This window comes from Oncorhynchus nerka, linkage group LG12, assembly GCF_034236695.1.
Source record: "Oncorhynchus nerka isolate Pitt River linkage group LG12, Oner_Uvic_2.0, whole genome shotgun sequence".
NCBI classification, from domain to species: Eukaryota; Metazoa; Chordata; class Actinopteri; order Salmoniformes; family Salmonidae; genus Oncorhynchus; species Oncorhynchus nerka.
Window position 1 is genome coordinate 79,129,117 of NC_088407.1, and position 14,786 is coordinate 79,143,902.

Consider the following 14,786-nt stretch of genomic DNA (forward strand, 5'->3'; position numbering starts at 1 on the left):
TATTTAAAAATGAAAAGCTGAAATGTCTTGCGTCAATAACTATTCAACCCCTTTCTTATGGCAAATTCTGGAGTAAAAATGTGCTTAACAAGTCACATAAGTTGCATGGACCCACTCTGTGTGCAATAAAAGTGTTAAATGTGATTGTTGAATGACTACCTCATCTCTGTACCCCATACATACAATTATCTATAAGGTCCCTTAGTCGAGCAGTGAATTTCAAGCACAGATTCAACCACAATGACCAGGGAAGTTTTCCAATGCCTCACAAAGAAGGGCACCTATTGGTAGATGGTTCAAATGTAAAAAGCAGACATTGAATATCCCTTTGAGCATAGTGAAGTTATTAATTACACTTTGGATGGTGTATCAATACATGCAGTCACTACAAAGATACAGGCGTCCTTCCTAACTCAGTTGCCAGAGAGGAAGGAAACCACTCAGGGATTTCACCATGAGGCCAATGGTGACTTTAAAACAGTTAGCTTAATGGCTGTGGTAGGAGAACTGACCTAATGGACAGAGTGAAAAGAAGAATGCCTGTACAGAATAAAAAATATTCCAAAACATGGATCCTGTTTGCTACATGTCATTAAAGTAATACTGTAAGAAATGTGTCAAAGCAATTCACTTTTTGTCCTGAATACAAAGTGTTGTGTTTGGGGCAAATCCAATACAACACAATACTGAGTACCACTCTCCATATTTTTAAGTATAGTGGTGGCTGCATCATGTTATGCTTGTAATCGTTGAGGACTGAGGAGTTTTTTCCAGGTAAAAATAATAATAATATGGAATGGAGCTAAGCACAGGCAGAATCCTAGAGGAAAACCTGGTTCAGTTCCCTTTCCTCCAGACACTGGGAGATGAATTCATCTTTCAACAGGACGAGAACATAAAACACAAAGACAAATTTACGCTAGAGTTGCTTACCGAGAAGACAGTGAATGTTCCTGAGTGGCCAAGTTACAGTTTTGACTTAAATCATCTTGAAAATCTAGGGCAAGACCTGAAAATGTTTGTCTAGCAATGATCTACAACCAATTTCACAGAGCTTGAAGAATAATAAAAACATTTTAAAAAGTAATGATGGGCAAATGTTGCACAATTCAGGTGTGGGACGTTCTTAGACTTACCCAGAAAGACTCGTCGGTGTTTCTGCAAAGTATTGACCTAGGGGTGTGAGTACTTATGTAAATGAGATATTTCTGTATTTCATTCTCAATAAATTTGCAAACATTTCTAAAAACATGTTTTAACTTTGTCATGGGCTATTGTGTGTAGATTGGTGAGAGAGAAAATATATATATATATTTGATCAATTCTGAATTCAGGCTGAAATACAACAAAATGTGGAATAAGTCAAGGTGTATGAATACTTTCTGAAGGCTCTGTTGCCATTTGGGTGTTTTGAAAAGCGGTTCTAAGTGATTCTATTTCTGTAGGTGCTTTGAACAACATTTTGGTCCCCATCAACTCGTTGTTTGTTATGTAATGAAGCTGGAGCTGGAGCTTTGCTATAAATCGAAGGCTTTGGCTGTGAAGCCTTTCTTAAATCATTATAGAGACAGTTTTATATCCTACTGGCTGTCACATAACCGAAGTTACATTTCTGTACATTTCATGTTATTTCAGAATAATATCTACTGTGTTCCATATCGAACAGTAACTGAATGCCTCGATGCCTGTGTGCCTGGTTTATATAGCCACATCTACTTGACTCACTGTCTGTAGGAGCGATCCATTTTCATGAATGGGGTGGTGTACCTAATAAACTGACCAGTGAGTGTATATTGCCTTACATGTGTAGATTGTAGCTAAAACTGACCTCAAGTTGACTATGCCCCACTAGTAACCAGATTTGCTATAGCCTATAGCTAGTTCTGTAGCCTGGGTGCCAGTCTGTTACTGGTTTCTTGCCAACTCATTATGGAATTGTCATGGAAAACATGAAGTCTGACTTGACAATGACATTGGAGTAGGCAAAATATCTATTGGTGCTTTCTTGCTTACTCCTACCATATGATTGTTGTTTGGCATGACAGCACAAACAGATCTGGGACCAGGCTATTGTTAGTGTACTGCTTTGTTGCTATTTTGGAGTCCCAGTAAAAGTTGACGCAGGATGAGGGTTATTCAGAGTTCCTCCCTCTCCTGGCTGTCATCTCCCTCCATCCCTCTCTTCTCCACCCTTCTTTCCTCTCTCCCTCTATTCATCCCTTTCCCTTCCTTCTCTCCCTCTATCCCTCCCTTCCCTTTTAAATAGGAAGGATGTTGAAAACTAGTTTCTGGGTTCAACCAAACCAAACACACAATTGTTATCATAATGTGGTGACAGCAGGGGATGAGTCTTGAGTAGTGCAGTATTATGGACCATAATGAAGTTAGATGGGGCTGAAAAGTAATATTCAGACTGTAAAACCTCAGCCTTAGAAGTAAATCTCATAAAACCAGACTCTCTCATCACCATATCGGCTCTGACCAGATGGCACAATGTTCCGGTTCTTTTGCACATGGATTCTACTTCTTCATTTTTATATTTCAATTTAAAATCTGAGGCAATTACATTGCTCTTCCTTCCAGTAATATTCCCTGGAACCCTTTTTGGAAAACATTTTGGGGGGAAAAACATCCACTATGTCAAATTATCTTTAGCAAAGCCCTAAAGGTGGTTCCAAATGGCACTCTATTCCCTATAGTGAATTACTTTTGACTAGAGCCCTATTGGCCCTGGTCAAAAGTAGTGCACTATAAAGGGAATGAATGAAACAGTGCAATTAGGATGACAGTGTTTAAATGGAACTCTGGCTGCAGTGTGAAAGACATGGCCAGATGTAATGGCTGTCATTTAGTACGTTGATCTAGTCTTTTTTCTAATAAGGACACACTTATTCTGAGAGGATGAAGTTTTTGAAATGTCCTGAATTTGTATTAGTAGGCCTTTAGATTTAGATGCACTATTGTAAAGTGGCTGCTCCACTGGATGTCATAAGGTGAATGCACCAATTTGTAAGTCGCTCTGGATAAGAGCGTCTGCTAAATGACTTAAATGTAAATGTTTACCGAAAGGAAACAGTGAAATTAGGATGACTGTGTTTAAATGTCCTTGATAGTTTATGTGTATGCATTGATATGTAGGCTACGTATGCCTTTAAAATAAAAAAAAGTTAACCACCGTTGGGGTCACTTAGAAATGTCCTTGTTTTTGAAAGAAAAGCCATTTTGTTTTTTTTGTCCATTTAAAATAACATGAAATTGATCAGAAATATAGCGTAGACATTATTAATGTTGTAAATGACTATTGTAGCTGGAAACGGCAGATGTTTTATCATTTACATTTACATTTAAGTCATTTAGCAGACGCTCTTATCCAGAGCGACTTACAAATTGGTGCATTCACCTTATGACATCCATTTTATGGAATATCTACATAGGTGTACAGAGGTCGATTATCAGCAACCATCCCTCCTGTGTTCCAATGGCACGTTGTGTTAGCTAATCCAAGTTTTTATCATTTTAAAAGGATAATTATCATTAGAAAACCAGCACAGCTGAAAATTGTTGTGCTGATTAAAGAAGCAATACAACTGGCCTTCTTTCGTTGAGTATCTGGAGCATCAGCATTTGTGGGTTCGATTACAGGCTCAAAATGGCCAGAAACAAAGAACTTTCTTCTGAAACTCATCAGTCTATTCTTGTTCTGAGAAATGAAGGCTATTCCATGCGAGAAATTGCCTTGAAACTGAAGATCTCGTACAACGCTGTATACTACTCCCTTCACAGAACAGCGCAAACTGGCTCTAACTAGAATAGAAAGAAGAGTGGGAGGCCCCGGTGCACAACTGAGCAAGAGGACTAGTACATTAGAGTGTCTAGTTTGGGAAACAGACACCTCATAAGTCCTCAACTGGCACCTTCATTAAATCGTACCCACAAAATACCAGTCTCAACATCAACCGTGAAGAGGCGACTCCGGTATGCTGGCCTTCTATGCAGAGTTGCAAAGAAAAATCCATATCTCAGACTGGCCAATAAAAATAAAAGATTAAGATGGGCAAAAGAACACAGACACTGGACAAAGGAACTCTGCCTAGAAGGCCGCATCCCAGAGTTGCCTCTTCACTGTTGACGTTGAGACTGGTGTTTTGCAGGTACTATTTAAAATAAGTGTTCATTCAGTATTGTTGTAATTGTCATTATTACAAATGAAAAATAAAAAATCTGCCGATTAATCGGTATCGGCTTTTTTTGGTCCTCCAATAATCGGTATCGGCGTTGAAAAATCATAATCAGTCGACCTCTAGTGCGATTGTCTCATGTTGTTTTATTCCTTTAGTCAATATTGTCATTGCAAATGGAAATAGCTATGCAATTCACTTTGTTGTGAGTACGATTTGAATTTTATGACAGGGATATTGACAGACGGAGAGAAAGGGGGAGAGAGCATTACTGGGAAGTAGTGGATTCATTTGATTTTTTTTTTGCAGCCTGCAGATTGCATATATTTTCCAAATGCTTTCCTTCAAGCTGATTTCTGAAGTCAGAAATAGAAGGAAAGAGATGTCTCACCAGGAATAGAGGCGAGACTGATATGAAAGCTAGGGGACATTTATGAAAGTACAGCCTTCTCTTCTCTGTCCTCGATGCCACAGGCAAGGCACAATGAGTAGAATGTCATACATTGCCATTAGATGCCCACTCTTCGTGACAACGCTAAGCTAGCTCATTGCAGAACTTTTATCATAGAATGCCTAAATATAATGTTGACTTGTTCTTATTATTTGACCTTTTGACCTCTGTGGCACCTCTCATTGGGTTGTGGATCGTTGTGATGGGAACTTGTGACATCACGTGTGGCTGAAATCATTATCAGGGAGTCATACTGAGACCAAGGTCCCTTTTACAGATGAGCCTTGAATTAAAGAAATGACAGAAAATGCACACATCAAAATGCAAGCAACATTTAAAAAAGTTATAATCATCATCATCAGTAATAAGGTCCTCAATCAGCTTTCTGAATTGCTCTACAGGCACCAAAACATTATTTTGTAATAACATTTGGAAGATTGTTCCATAAATAAGGCCCAAGAACTAAAAGCTGATTTACCTAACTCCGACACCAAAGGATTTTCCAGAGTTATCAATCCCTGCGACCAGGGGTGGTAACTCCTATGTCTGAGGTTTAGTAGTGATGTTAGGTACAGTGGGACTTTTTATAAAGGGTTTATACATTGCTATGTTTTCATGTATCAACCTATGTGACATCAGAGGGCCATCCAACTTTCTGGTAGAGAATGCAGTGATGACATCACAGAGGGCCATCCAACTTTCTGGTAGAGAATGCAGTGATGACATCACAGAGGGCCATCTGACTTTCTGGTAGAGAATGCAGTGATGACATCACAGAGGGCCATCCAACTTTCTGTTAGAGAATGCAGTGATGACATCACAGAGGGCCACCCAACTTTCTGGTAGAGAATGCAGTGATGACATCACAGACGGCCATCCAACTTTCTGGTAGAGAATGCAGTGATGACATCACAGAGGGCCATCCAACTTTCTGGTAGAGAATGCAGTGATGAGTACTAAACATGTCTCCCGTAATAAAGCGCAGTGTGTTTTATAAGAAACTGCACCTGACGGCTTTAATGAAGTGGCAGAAAGTCAACGGAATAATCTGCTTTCTACTATTTAGCAAGAGGCAGGAACAACTTCTAGAAAAGAAGCCCATTTTATTCTTAGCTTCTTAACTAAGTCATCTGTATGCTTTTTAAAAGACAGCTTTCGGTCTGTCCAGATGTTTGTAAGCAGGGACAGAATCAATATGGACACCATCTAGTTCTAGAGAACAACATATACGGAGTTTTACCTGCCGAGAGAGAGATTCTCAGAGCACGTCATTCTTAAACCTTTTATGTAAGTATTTTCCCCCACTACTCTTAATACCACTCAGTAAATAGGAGTTCTATCTGTACACTGTTTGCTGAAAGGTTTGATGGTTTACTTCTCAGAGGATAGTATAGTGCTGTATATGAAAGGCCTTTTATGTAATGGGCCTTGGATAAGTGTCATCGCTGCCTGGGCGAAGGAACTGTGCACGTATGTAAATGTCATTGTCAGAGAAGGCAGTCATGCATTTATTTCACAGAACGACAAAAACAAAATGATGGGAGAAAAAATCTAGTCTATTTAGAGGTTGAGATGAAGTGCGGTATTGAGAAAAAGTTTATTTTATTATTTATTTATTTTTGTTGAATTTTTTTATTGTTTATTTCACTTTTGTTTATTATCTATTTCACTTGCTTTGGCAATGTAAACATATGTTTCCCATGCCAATAAAGCCCCTTAAATTTAAATTGAATTGAGGGAGAGGAGAGGAGGGGAGGGGACTTTATCATCATAGTCATGTGACTGCTGGGTCTCCTTGGAGACAGCAGCAGTGTAGTTCATTAAGATGCTGCTGGCTCAGTTAAGAGCAGAGTGGACCAGGGTAGGCAGCTGGCTACAGCAGCGCTTGAATGGTTGGCTGTATTTGGCTAGCCGGACTGTTGCTTTCTACCCTCTAAAGGAGGTGAGTGAGATCTCATTATATCCTTATCTCAGTTATTGTAGTATTAGGGTCCTGGATGAAAGCGGACGCTGGCTTTTTACACTATTGTTAGTCGTAAATATTTGAGTTGAGATTTGACTTGTTTGTCAGAATTTTACTAAACTAGAGATATATTTTTAGGGACACTATATTCCTATAACATTCCCCTTTTCCTTGTCTGAACTGGATCAACATACTCTTTTATTGTTTTGGACTTTCATATGGAGGTTTAAAAAAAAGTAGTTAAAAATATGTTCCTTATTATAAACTGAGTGGTCGAGCCCTGAAAGCTGATTTGCTGACAGCCGTGGTATATCAGACTGTATACCACTGGTATGACAAAATATCAATTTTCACTGCTCTAATTTTGTTGGTAACCAGTTTATAATAGCAACTCGGGGGTTGTGGTATATGGCCAATATATCATGGCTACGGGCTGTATCCAAGCACGTTGCGTTGCGCCTAAGAACAGCCCTTAGCCCGGGACATATACCACTCCCCCTCAAGCATTATTGCTTAAGTGTGCCTTGAAAGTATCAGCTGGACTCTGGGGGATCTAATATTGGATCTCCATGTTAATACTCTGCTGACCACCTGTGTTCCCCATCACTCATTAGTAGTACTGTGAGTGAATCATGAATTCAGTTGCTTATTAAGAGAAATACTGATGAAAATATGATGCAGTACTATAAAGGTTGAACATTCTTTGAAAACATTTTAGGAGAAATGAACAGTATGCTAATACTATTATGATATCAGTACTCAGTTGTGTTGTGACAAGGTAGGGGTGGGATACTTAAAAAAAAAATATATATATAACCTTTATTTAACTAGGTAAGTCAGTTAATAAGAACAAATTCTTATTTACAATGACGGCCTACCAAAAACCAGAGTGTGTCTTTTATGAGTTTGAACCGCAGCCCATGATTGAATCTTTGAATAAAGAGATGTAGATAAAACTGTCCAGTTTGCAATGGTGGAAAAAGTACCCAATTTTCATACTTGAGTAAAAGTAAAGATTCCTTAAAAGAAAATGACACAATAAAAGTGAAAGTTACCAAGTAAAATACTACTTGAGTACTTAAGTATCAAAAGTAAAAGTATAAATCATTTAAAATGTATTATATTAAGAAAACCAAACAACATGATTTTCTTTTTTTTTTTGTGTACGGATAGCCAGGGGCACAGTTCAACAAACATAGCATTTGTGTTTAGTGAGTCTGCCAGATCAGAGGCAGTAGGGATGACCGTGGATGTTGTCTTGATAAGTATGTGAATTAGACAATTTTCCTGTCCTACTAAGCATTCAAAATGTAACGAGTACTTTTGGGTGTCAGGGAAAATGTAAGGAGTAAAAAGTAAATTATTTTCTTTAGGAATGTAGTGGAGTAAAAGTTGTTCAAAATATAAATAGTACAGTATAGATACCCAAAAAAACCTACTTAAGTAGTACTTTAAAGTATTTTTACTTAAGTACTTTACACCGCCATGCCAGTTTGAGTGTGTGTTGCAGTTCGTTCCAGTCTCTAGCTGTAGCGAACTGAGAAGAGGAGCGACCCAGGGATGTGTGTGCTTTGGGGACCTTTAACAGAACTGTGATGGACAGAACAGGTATTGTATGTGCCGGGTCTCCCGGCCGCGACTGGGAGACCCATGGGGCGGCGCACAATTGGTTTATCGTCGTCCGGGATAGGGAGGATTTGGCCGGAGGTTTCCTCCGACACATTTGTGCGGCTGGCTTCCGGGTTAAGTGGGCATTGTGTCAAGAAGCAGTGCCGATTGGTTGTGTTGTGTTTCGGAGGACGCACGGCTCTCGACCTTCGCCTCTCCCGAGTCCGTACGGGAGTCACAGCGATGGGACAACAGAGAGAGCCTGTAACTACCAATTGAATACCTCGAAATTGGGGAGAAAAAGGGGTAAAAAAGATTATATATATTTTTTAAATGTATTACGATTTCGCATACAGTGTAGCAATAAAGTGGTGTAATATTTTGTTACTACATACAGCACAGTAGTTTTGTATGATAATGCTTACAGTCATGGTGGTATATTCAGAATCTAACCCCATATTCGGTGTATAAGTCTGTGTTCACAGTGTAAAAATAAAGTGGTGTAATCTTGTGTTTTACTGCAGTCAGCCGAAGCCAGTAGCCAACAACATGAACAACACAATGTTCATGTCCTCTGGTGTACCTACTCCTACTCAAAGGTAAGTGCCTCAGTATTGGCTTTGATATGCCCCTATAGCCAGCTATAATTTCTAACTTACTGTATTTCCTCTGAGTTCCTCGCAGAACACCAACTGCTACTAGCCTCTTATGTCCTGCTCCTGTGTCTTTAAAGATGTCTTCCCCTGTGTCTCCAAAGATGTCTTCCCCTGTGTCTCCAAAGATGTCTTCCCCTGTGTCTTTAAAGATGTCTTCCCCTGTGTCTCCAAAGATGTCTTCCCCTGTGTCTTTAAAGATGTCTTCCCCTGTGTCTCCAAAGATGTCTTCCCCTGTGTCTTTAAAGATGTCTTCCCCTGTGTCTCCAAAGATGTCTTCCCTGTGTCTTTAAAGATGTCTTCCCTGTGTCTTTAAAGATGTCTTCCCCTGTGTCTTTAAAGATGTTTCCCCTGTGTCTTTAAAGATGTCTTCCCCTGTGTCTCCAAAGATGTCTTCCCCTGTGTCTTTAAAGATGTCTTCCCCTGTGTCTCCAAAGATGTCTTCCCCTGTGTCTTTAAAGATGTCTTCCCCTGTGTCTTTAAAGATGTCTTCCCCTGTGTCTTTAAAGATGTCTTCCCCTGTGTCTTTAAAGATGTCTTCCCCTGTGTCTCCAAAGATGTCTTCCCCTGTGTCTTTAAAGATGTCTTCCCCTGTGTCTTTAAAGATGTCTTCCCTGTGTCTTTAAAGATGTCTTCCTGTGTCTTCCCTGTGTCTTTAAAGATGTCTTCCCCTGTGTCTTTAAAGATGTCTTCCCCTGTGTCTTTAAAGATGTCTTCCCCTGTGTCTTTAAAGATGTCTTCCCCTGTGTCTTTAAAGATGTCTTCCCCTGTGTCTTTAAAGATGTCTTCCCCTGTGTCTCCAAAGATGTCTTCCCCTGTGTCTTTAAAGATGTCTTCCCCTGTGTCTTTAAAGATGTCTTCCACTTGAGTCCTGAGACAAGTCATTATTATTTGTTTACTGATATAGCAGCCCTAATGAAGTCCTTGACAACAGTTGATTGAAGTAACATGTATGCAAGTGTTCAATGGCTTTGTCATTAGAAGTAGAATAGTACCGTGTGTAGTACCCTAGTACCCAGTACCGGCGCGTGTAGTACCCCATGTAGTACCGCGATGTAGGCAGGCATTGGCAGCAGCTCCGGGGCAATTTGAGAGGCAAGATTCAGAACACATTCTCCTCCAGGAGGACATACACACACACACACACACACACACACACACACTTCCTTAGTTTGCTTCTGATCTGATAATGCGAGAGAAAACACTACCGTATCTCCTGGGATCACTGCTTTTTTCAGCACGTACTGCATGCTCTGTACATAGTTCAGACTCCTTGGTAGATATGTACATACAGCGCATTCCGAAAATGTTCAGACTCCTTGACATTGACTCCTTGACTCTCACTCTCACTCTCTCTCTCTCACTCACTCACTCACTCACTCACTCACTCACTCACTCACTCACTCACTCACTCACTCAGTATTTAGATTAGTATCAGCAGACAGTATTTAGATTAGTATCAGCAGACAGTATTTAGATTAGTATCAGCAGACAGTATTTAGATTAGTATCAGCAGACAGTATTTAGATTAGTATCAGCAGACAGTATTTAGATTAGTATCAGCAGGCAGTATTTAGATTAGTATCAGCAGACAGTATTTAGATTAGTATCAGCAGACAGTATTTAGATTAGTATCAGCAGACAGTATTTAGATTAGTATCAGCAGACAGTATTTAGATTAGTATCAGCAGGCAGTATTTAGATTAGTATCAGCAGACAGTATTTAGATTAGTATCAGCAGACAGTATTTAGATTAGTATCAGCAGACAGTATTTAGATTAGTATCAGCAGACAGTATTTAGATTAGTATCAGCAGGCAGTATTTAGATTAGTATCAGCAGGCAGTCTAAAGGAAGCTGACTTGTTGTTCTATCGTCACCCCAGGCAGTCGCTATAGAAGTTACATGATGCTGTGTGCATTTAGATGAAGAAGGTCAACAGGAGGTGTGTGTGAGAGGGCATGGAGTATATGCTGAAAAAAGCAGTGATCCCAGGAGATAAGGTAGTGTTTTCTCTCGCATTATCAGATCAGAAGCAAACTAAGGAAGTGTGTGTGCGCATGCGCGTTCATGTATATTTGTGTGTGTTTGCGAAGCAGCAATCCAGCCTGTCCCCTCCCAGATCCTCCTAGCGTCTGATTGTGTGCGCTGACATACTGTCACTTTTCCTTTGTAAATATGAATCCATGTCATTATTACTGTGTTCTGCTTGTCTTCCACTGAAGGACGTCGGAGATGTCACTACAGCTGAGAAATGGGCCTTTGCTTTAACTCACTGGCTCTTAGCTGAGTGTCATGCACCAAAAGAATTCAAGCTTCAAGTTTATTTGCCATATACTGTATGTTGTAAAAACATAGGAACTCTTTTCACTAGAGCTCTCACATTTAAAAACAGTGCCTACAGTATCTTCATTGTTTTATGTCCCAAGTTATACAGTGTTATATTTTTATATATATATAATTCCTGATTTTAGTTGATGATGCTATTTTGTCTTTTAGAGTTTAGAGATTTGACATTTTTTAAGTCCATCAAAAATGTGTGTGATTATAGGCCCAACTTTTACAGAATCCGTCTTGGCCCTGAAGCGATTCTCTGTGTCTGCTGACAAAGCAACTTCTCCCTCCTCCTACCAGCTCTCTGACAGAGAGATCCCTCAGCACTTGTCTTCCAAGGACCACCTCACAATTTATGACCTAATACTCAATCACAACCACAGTGCCAGAGAAATCAAAAAAGATGATTTGCTTTTGGACATCTCGATTAGTTTTATTTTGGAGTTAACGGAGTATTGACCGAAACGCCACCAGATAGGAACTCAGACTCAACGTGCTAGGAGGGAGGAGTCAATACTGTTGTCATCATGCCCCAAGTTGAGAAGACTAATACTACCACTTGAACTGTTACAACTGGTATTGAATCTGCTGATATGTGGTTGGCCCACTTAGCTATTTTAAGATGAATGAACTAATTGTAAATTACTCTGGATAAGAGGGTCTGCTAATTGACTAAAATGTCTTCAGTGAATGTTACATTGGCTACATTATAATAACAGGCATCTATCTGTATGAGAGACAGGATGGGAGAGTGAGAGAGATAGAGATGTGATTGTGTTGATAAACAGATTGTGTGTATGAGCAGTCATGTAATATTTTGTAGTAGCACCTAACAACAACAAACTACTTTATTGTCCAATGTGAATAAGAAATGTGTATTTTATTTCGGTCTTGTGAGAGGCTCTACACAGCAGATTCATTCCTTGGTTGCAAACTTTCTCCTAGATCTCGATGTTCTGTCTTGCCAACTGCTATAGTTATTGTCATGCCAGTTTGGTATGACAATGACTATAGGAGTTGGCAGGACAGCACAGTGGATTTGGGACCAGGCCATGACAAAGACGATAAGAATTGGCATGACAACACAAACAGATCTAGGAAGTGGCTATTATTTAACATGACAACAACCACAGAGGTTACTAAGACAAGACAGCACAAACTGATCTGGGGCCAAGCTAGCAGACAAGGTTGTCTGTGAACATGGAGGTTACCAAGACACGACAGCACAAACATGCATAGGACCAGGCCATTGTCTGCAGGTAGCAGCTAGAGTGGTGCCTCTCTGTCTGACGAAGCAGAGGCAGCAAGACTGGTCTGTAGAAGAATGACCCTTAGAGGAACAACTAACAGGCCAGCTCTTTAATCTGCTCTGTTCTAGAAAACCCTCAGATGTTCGTTAATGTATAACTTTCAATTGACCACTCAGAACTCAATCTAGAGTTCAAAAGCTGCATATAAAACCATAGTTGGTTTCTAACAGGACTGACCTCTCAGACTTAATACTGACTCCTAGGGCTGGTTTCACCGACACAAACTCTCCATTGATGTAAAGCCAAAGGGACAGATTGGTAGTGACAGACTCTAAACATGCACTCCATGACACACTGGAACGTACTGGGGGGAGGGCACAAACTGAAGGGCTTGCAATTTAAGTCATAGTTGGGTCTCAACAGATGTGTATTTACTAGGAAACAAACAGAACGAAACGGGGAGGGACCTACCTGAATTTGTCCAATAGAAACTATTGTTTAACTGTTTGGACTAATGATTTACACCCCTGGACTGACCTCTCAGAAACTGAATCTAAAGCAGGGATCATCAACTAGATTTTTTTTAAATGGGGGGGGGGCAGAACATAATTACAATTTGAACGCAAGAAGCACAGACGTCTGTTCAGACCCAATCTGCATGAAAACCAAAGTCACACACATAGTTGACTTTTCCGGGTAAATGGTTTGGAATGAGCAGAGAAGTGGAATCTGAAAATTGTGTCCTGTTGCTGTATTGTTTATTTATTTTATTGAACCTTTATTTAACTAGGCTAACTAAGTATGTTAAGAACAAATTCTTATTTGCTCTTAACGGCCTACCAAAAGGCTGCGGGGCCTTTTTTTGTTGTCAGATGTTACTATGGAATACTGAAGTATAATTACAAGCATTTCATAAGTGTCAAAGGCTTTTATTAACAATTACATGAAGTTGATGCAAAGAGTCAATATTTGCAGTGTTGACCCTTCTTTTTCAAGACCTCTGAAATCCACCCTGGCATGCTGTCAATTAACTTCTGGGTCACATCCTGACTGATGGCAGCCCATTCTTGCATAATCAATGCTTGGAGTTTGTCAAAATTTGTGGGATTTTGTTTGTCCACCCGCCTCTTGAGGATTGACCACAAGTTCTCAATGGGATTAAGGTCTGGGGAGTTTCCAGGCCATGGACCCAAAATATCTATGTTTTGTTCCCTGAGCCACTTAGTTATCACTTTTGCCTTATGGCAAGGTGCTCCATCATGCTGGAAAAGGCATTGTTCATCACCAAACTGTTCCTGGATGGTTGCGAGAAGTTGCTCTCGGAGGATGTGTTGGTACCATTCTTTATTCATGGCAGTGTTCTTAGGCGAAATTGTAAGTGAGCCCACTCCCTTGGCTGAGAAGCAACCCCACACATGAATGGTCTCAGGATGCTTTACTGTTGACATGACACAGAACTGATGGTAGCACTCACCTTGTCTTCTCCGGACAAGCTTTTTTGCGGATGCCCCAAACAATCGGAAAGGGGATTCATCAGAGAAAATGACTTTACCCCAGTCCTCAGCAGTCCAATCCCTGTACCTTTTGCAGAATATCAGTCTGTCCCTGATGTTTTTCCTGGAGAGAAGTGGCTTCCTTGCTGCCCTTCTTGACACCAGGCCATCCTCCAAAAGTCTTCGCCTCACTGTGCGTGCAGATGCACTCACACCTGCCTGCTGCCATTCCTGAGCAAGCTCTGTACTGGTGGTGCCTCGATCCCGCAGCTGAATCAACTTTAGGAGACGGTCCTGGCGCTTGCTGGACTTTCTTGGGCGCCCTGAAGCCTTCTTCACAACAATTGAACCGCTCTCCTTGAAGTTCTTGATGATCCGATAAATGGTTGATTTAGGTGCAATCTTACTGGCAGCAATATCCTTGCCTGTCTACATCCACAGGTACACCTCCAATTGACTCAAATAATGTCAATTAGCCTATCGGAAGCTTCTAAAGCCATGACATCATTTTCTGGATTTTTCCAAGCTGGTTAAAGGCAGTCAACTTAGTGTATGTAAACCTCTGACCCACTGGAATTGTGATACAGTGAAATAATCTGTCTGTAAATAATTGTTGGAAAAAGTAGATGTCCTAACCGACTTGCCAGAACAATAGTTTGTTAACAAGAAATTTGTGGGGTGGTTGAAAAACAAGGTTTAATGACTCCAACATAAGTGTATGTAAACTTCTGACTTCAACCGTACGTAGTATATATACACTACCGTTCAAAAGTTTAGGGTCACTTAGAAATGTCCTTGTTTTTTTAAAGAAAAGCACTTTTTTTTGTCCATTAAAATAACATCAAGTTGATCAGGAA

At 40.2% G+C, this 14,786-nt stretch overlaps 1 protein-coding gene across 6 annotated transcripts in view; it reads left to right on the forward strand.

Annotated features, from left to right (window-relative positions):
• LOC115138739 (dystrobrevin beta-like) overlaps positions 1-14,786 on the forward strand; it is a 62,433-nt gene that overhangs the window by 16,026 nt on the left and 31,621 nt on the right. For 5 of the 6 annotated variants that reach the window (XM_065025826.1, XM_065025825.1, XM_065025829.1 and 2 more), the window contains one exon: positions 8,725-8,799. The exons of the other annotated variant lie outside the window; for it this stretch is intronic. In XM_065025826.1, coding sequence (XP_064881898.1) covers positions 8,725-8,799 — 75 coding nt within the window. The remainder of the gene's footprint in view (positions 1-8,724; positions 8,800-14,786) is intronic. 6 annotated transcript variants of the gene reach the window in all.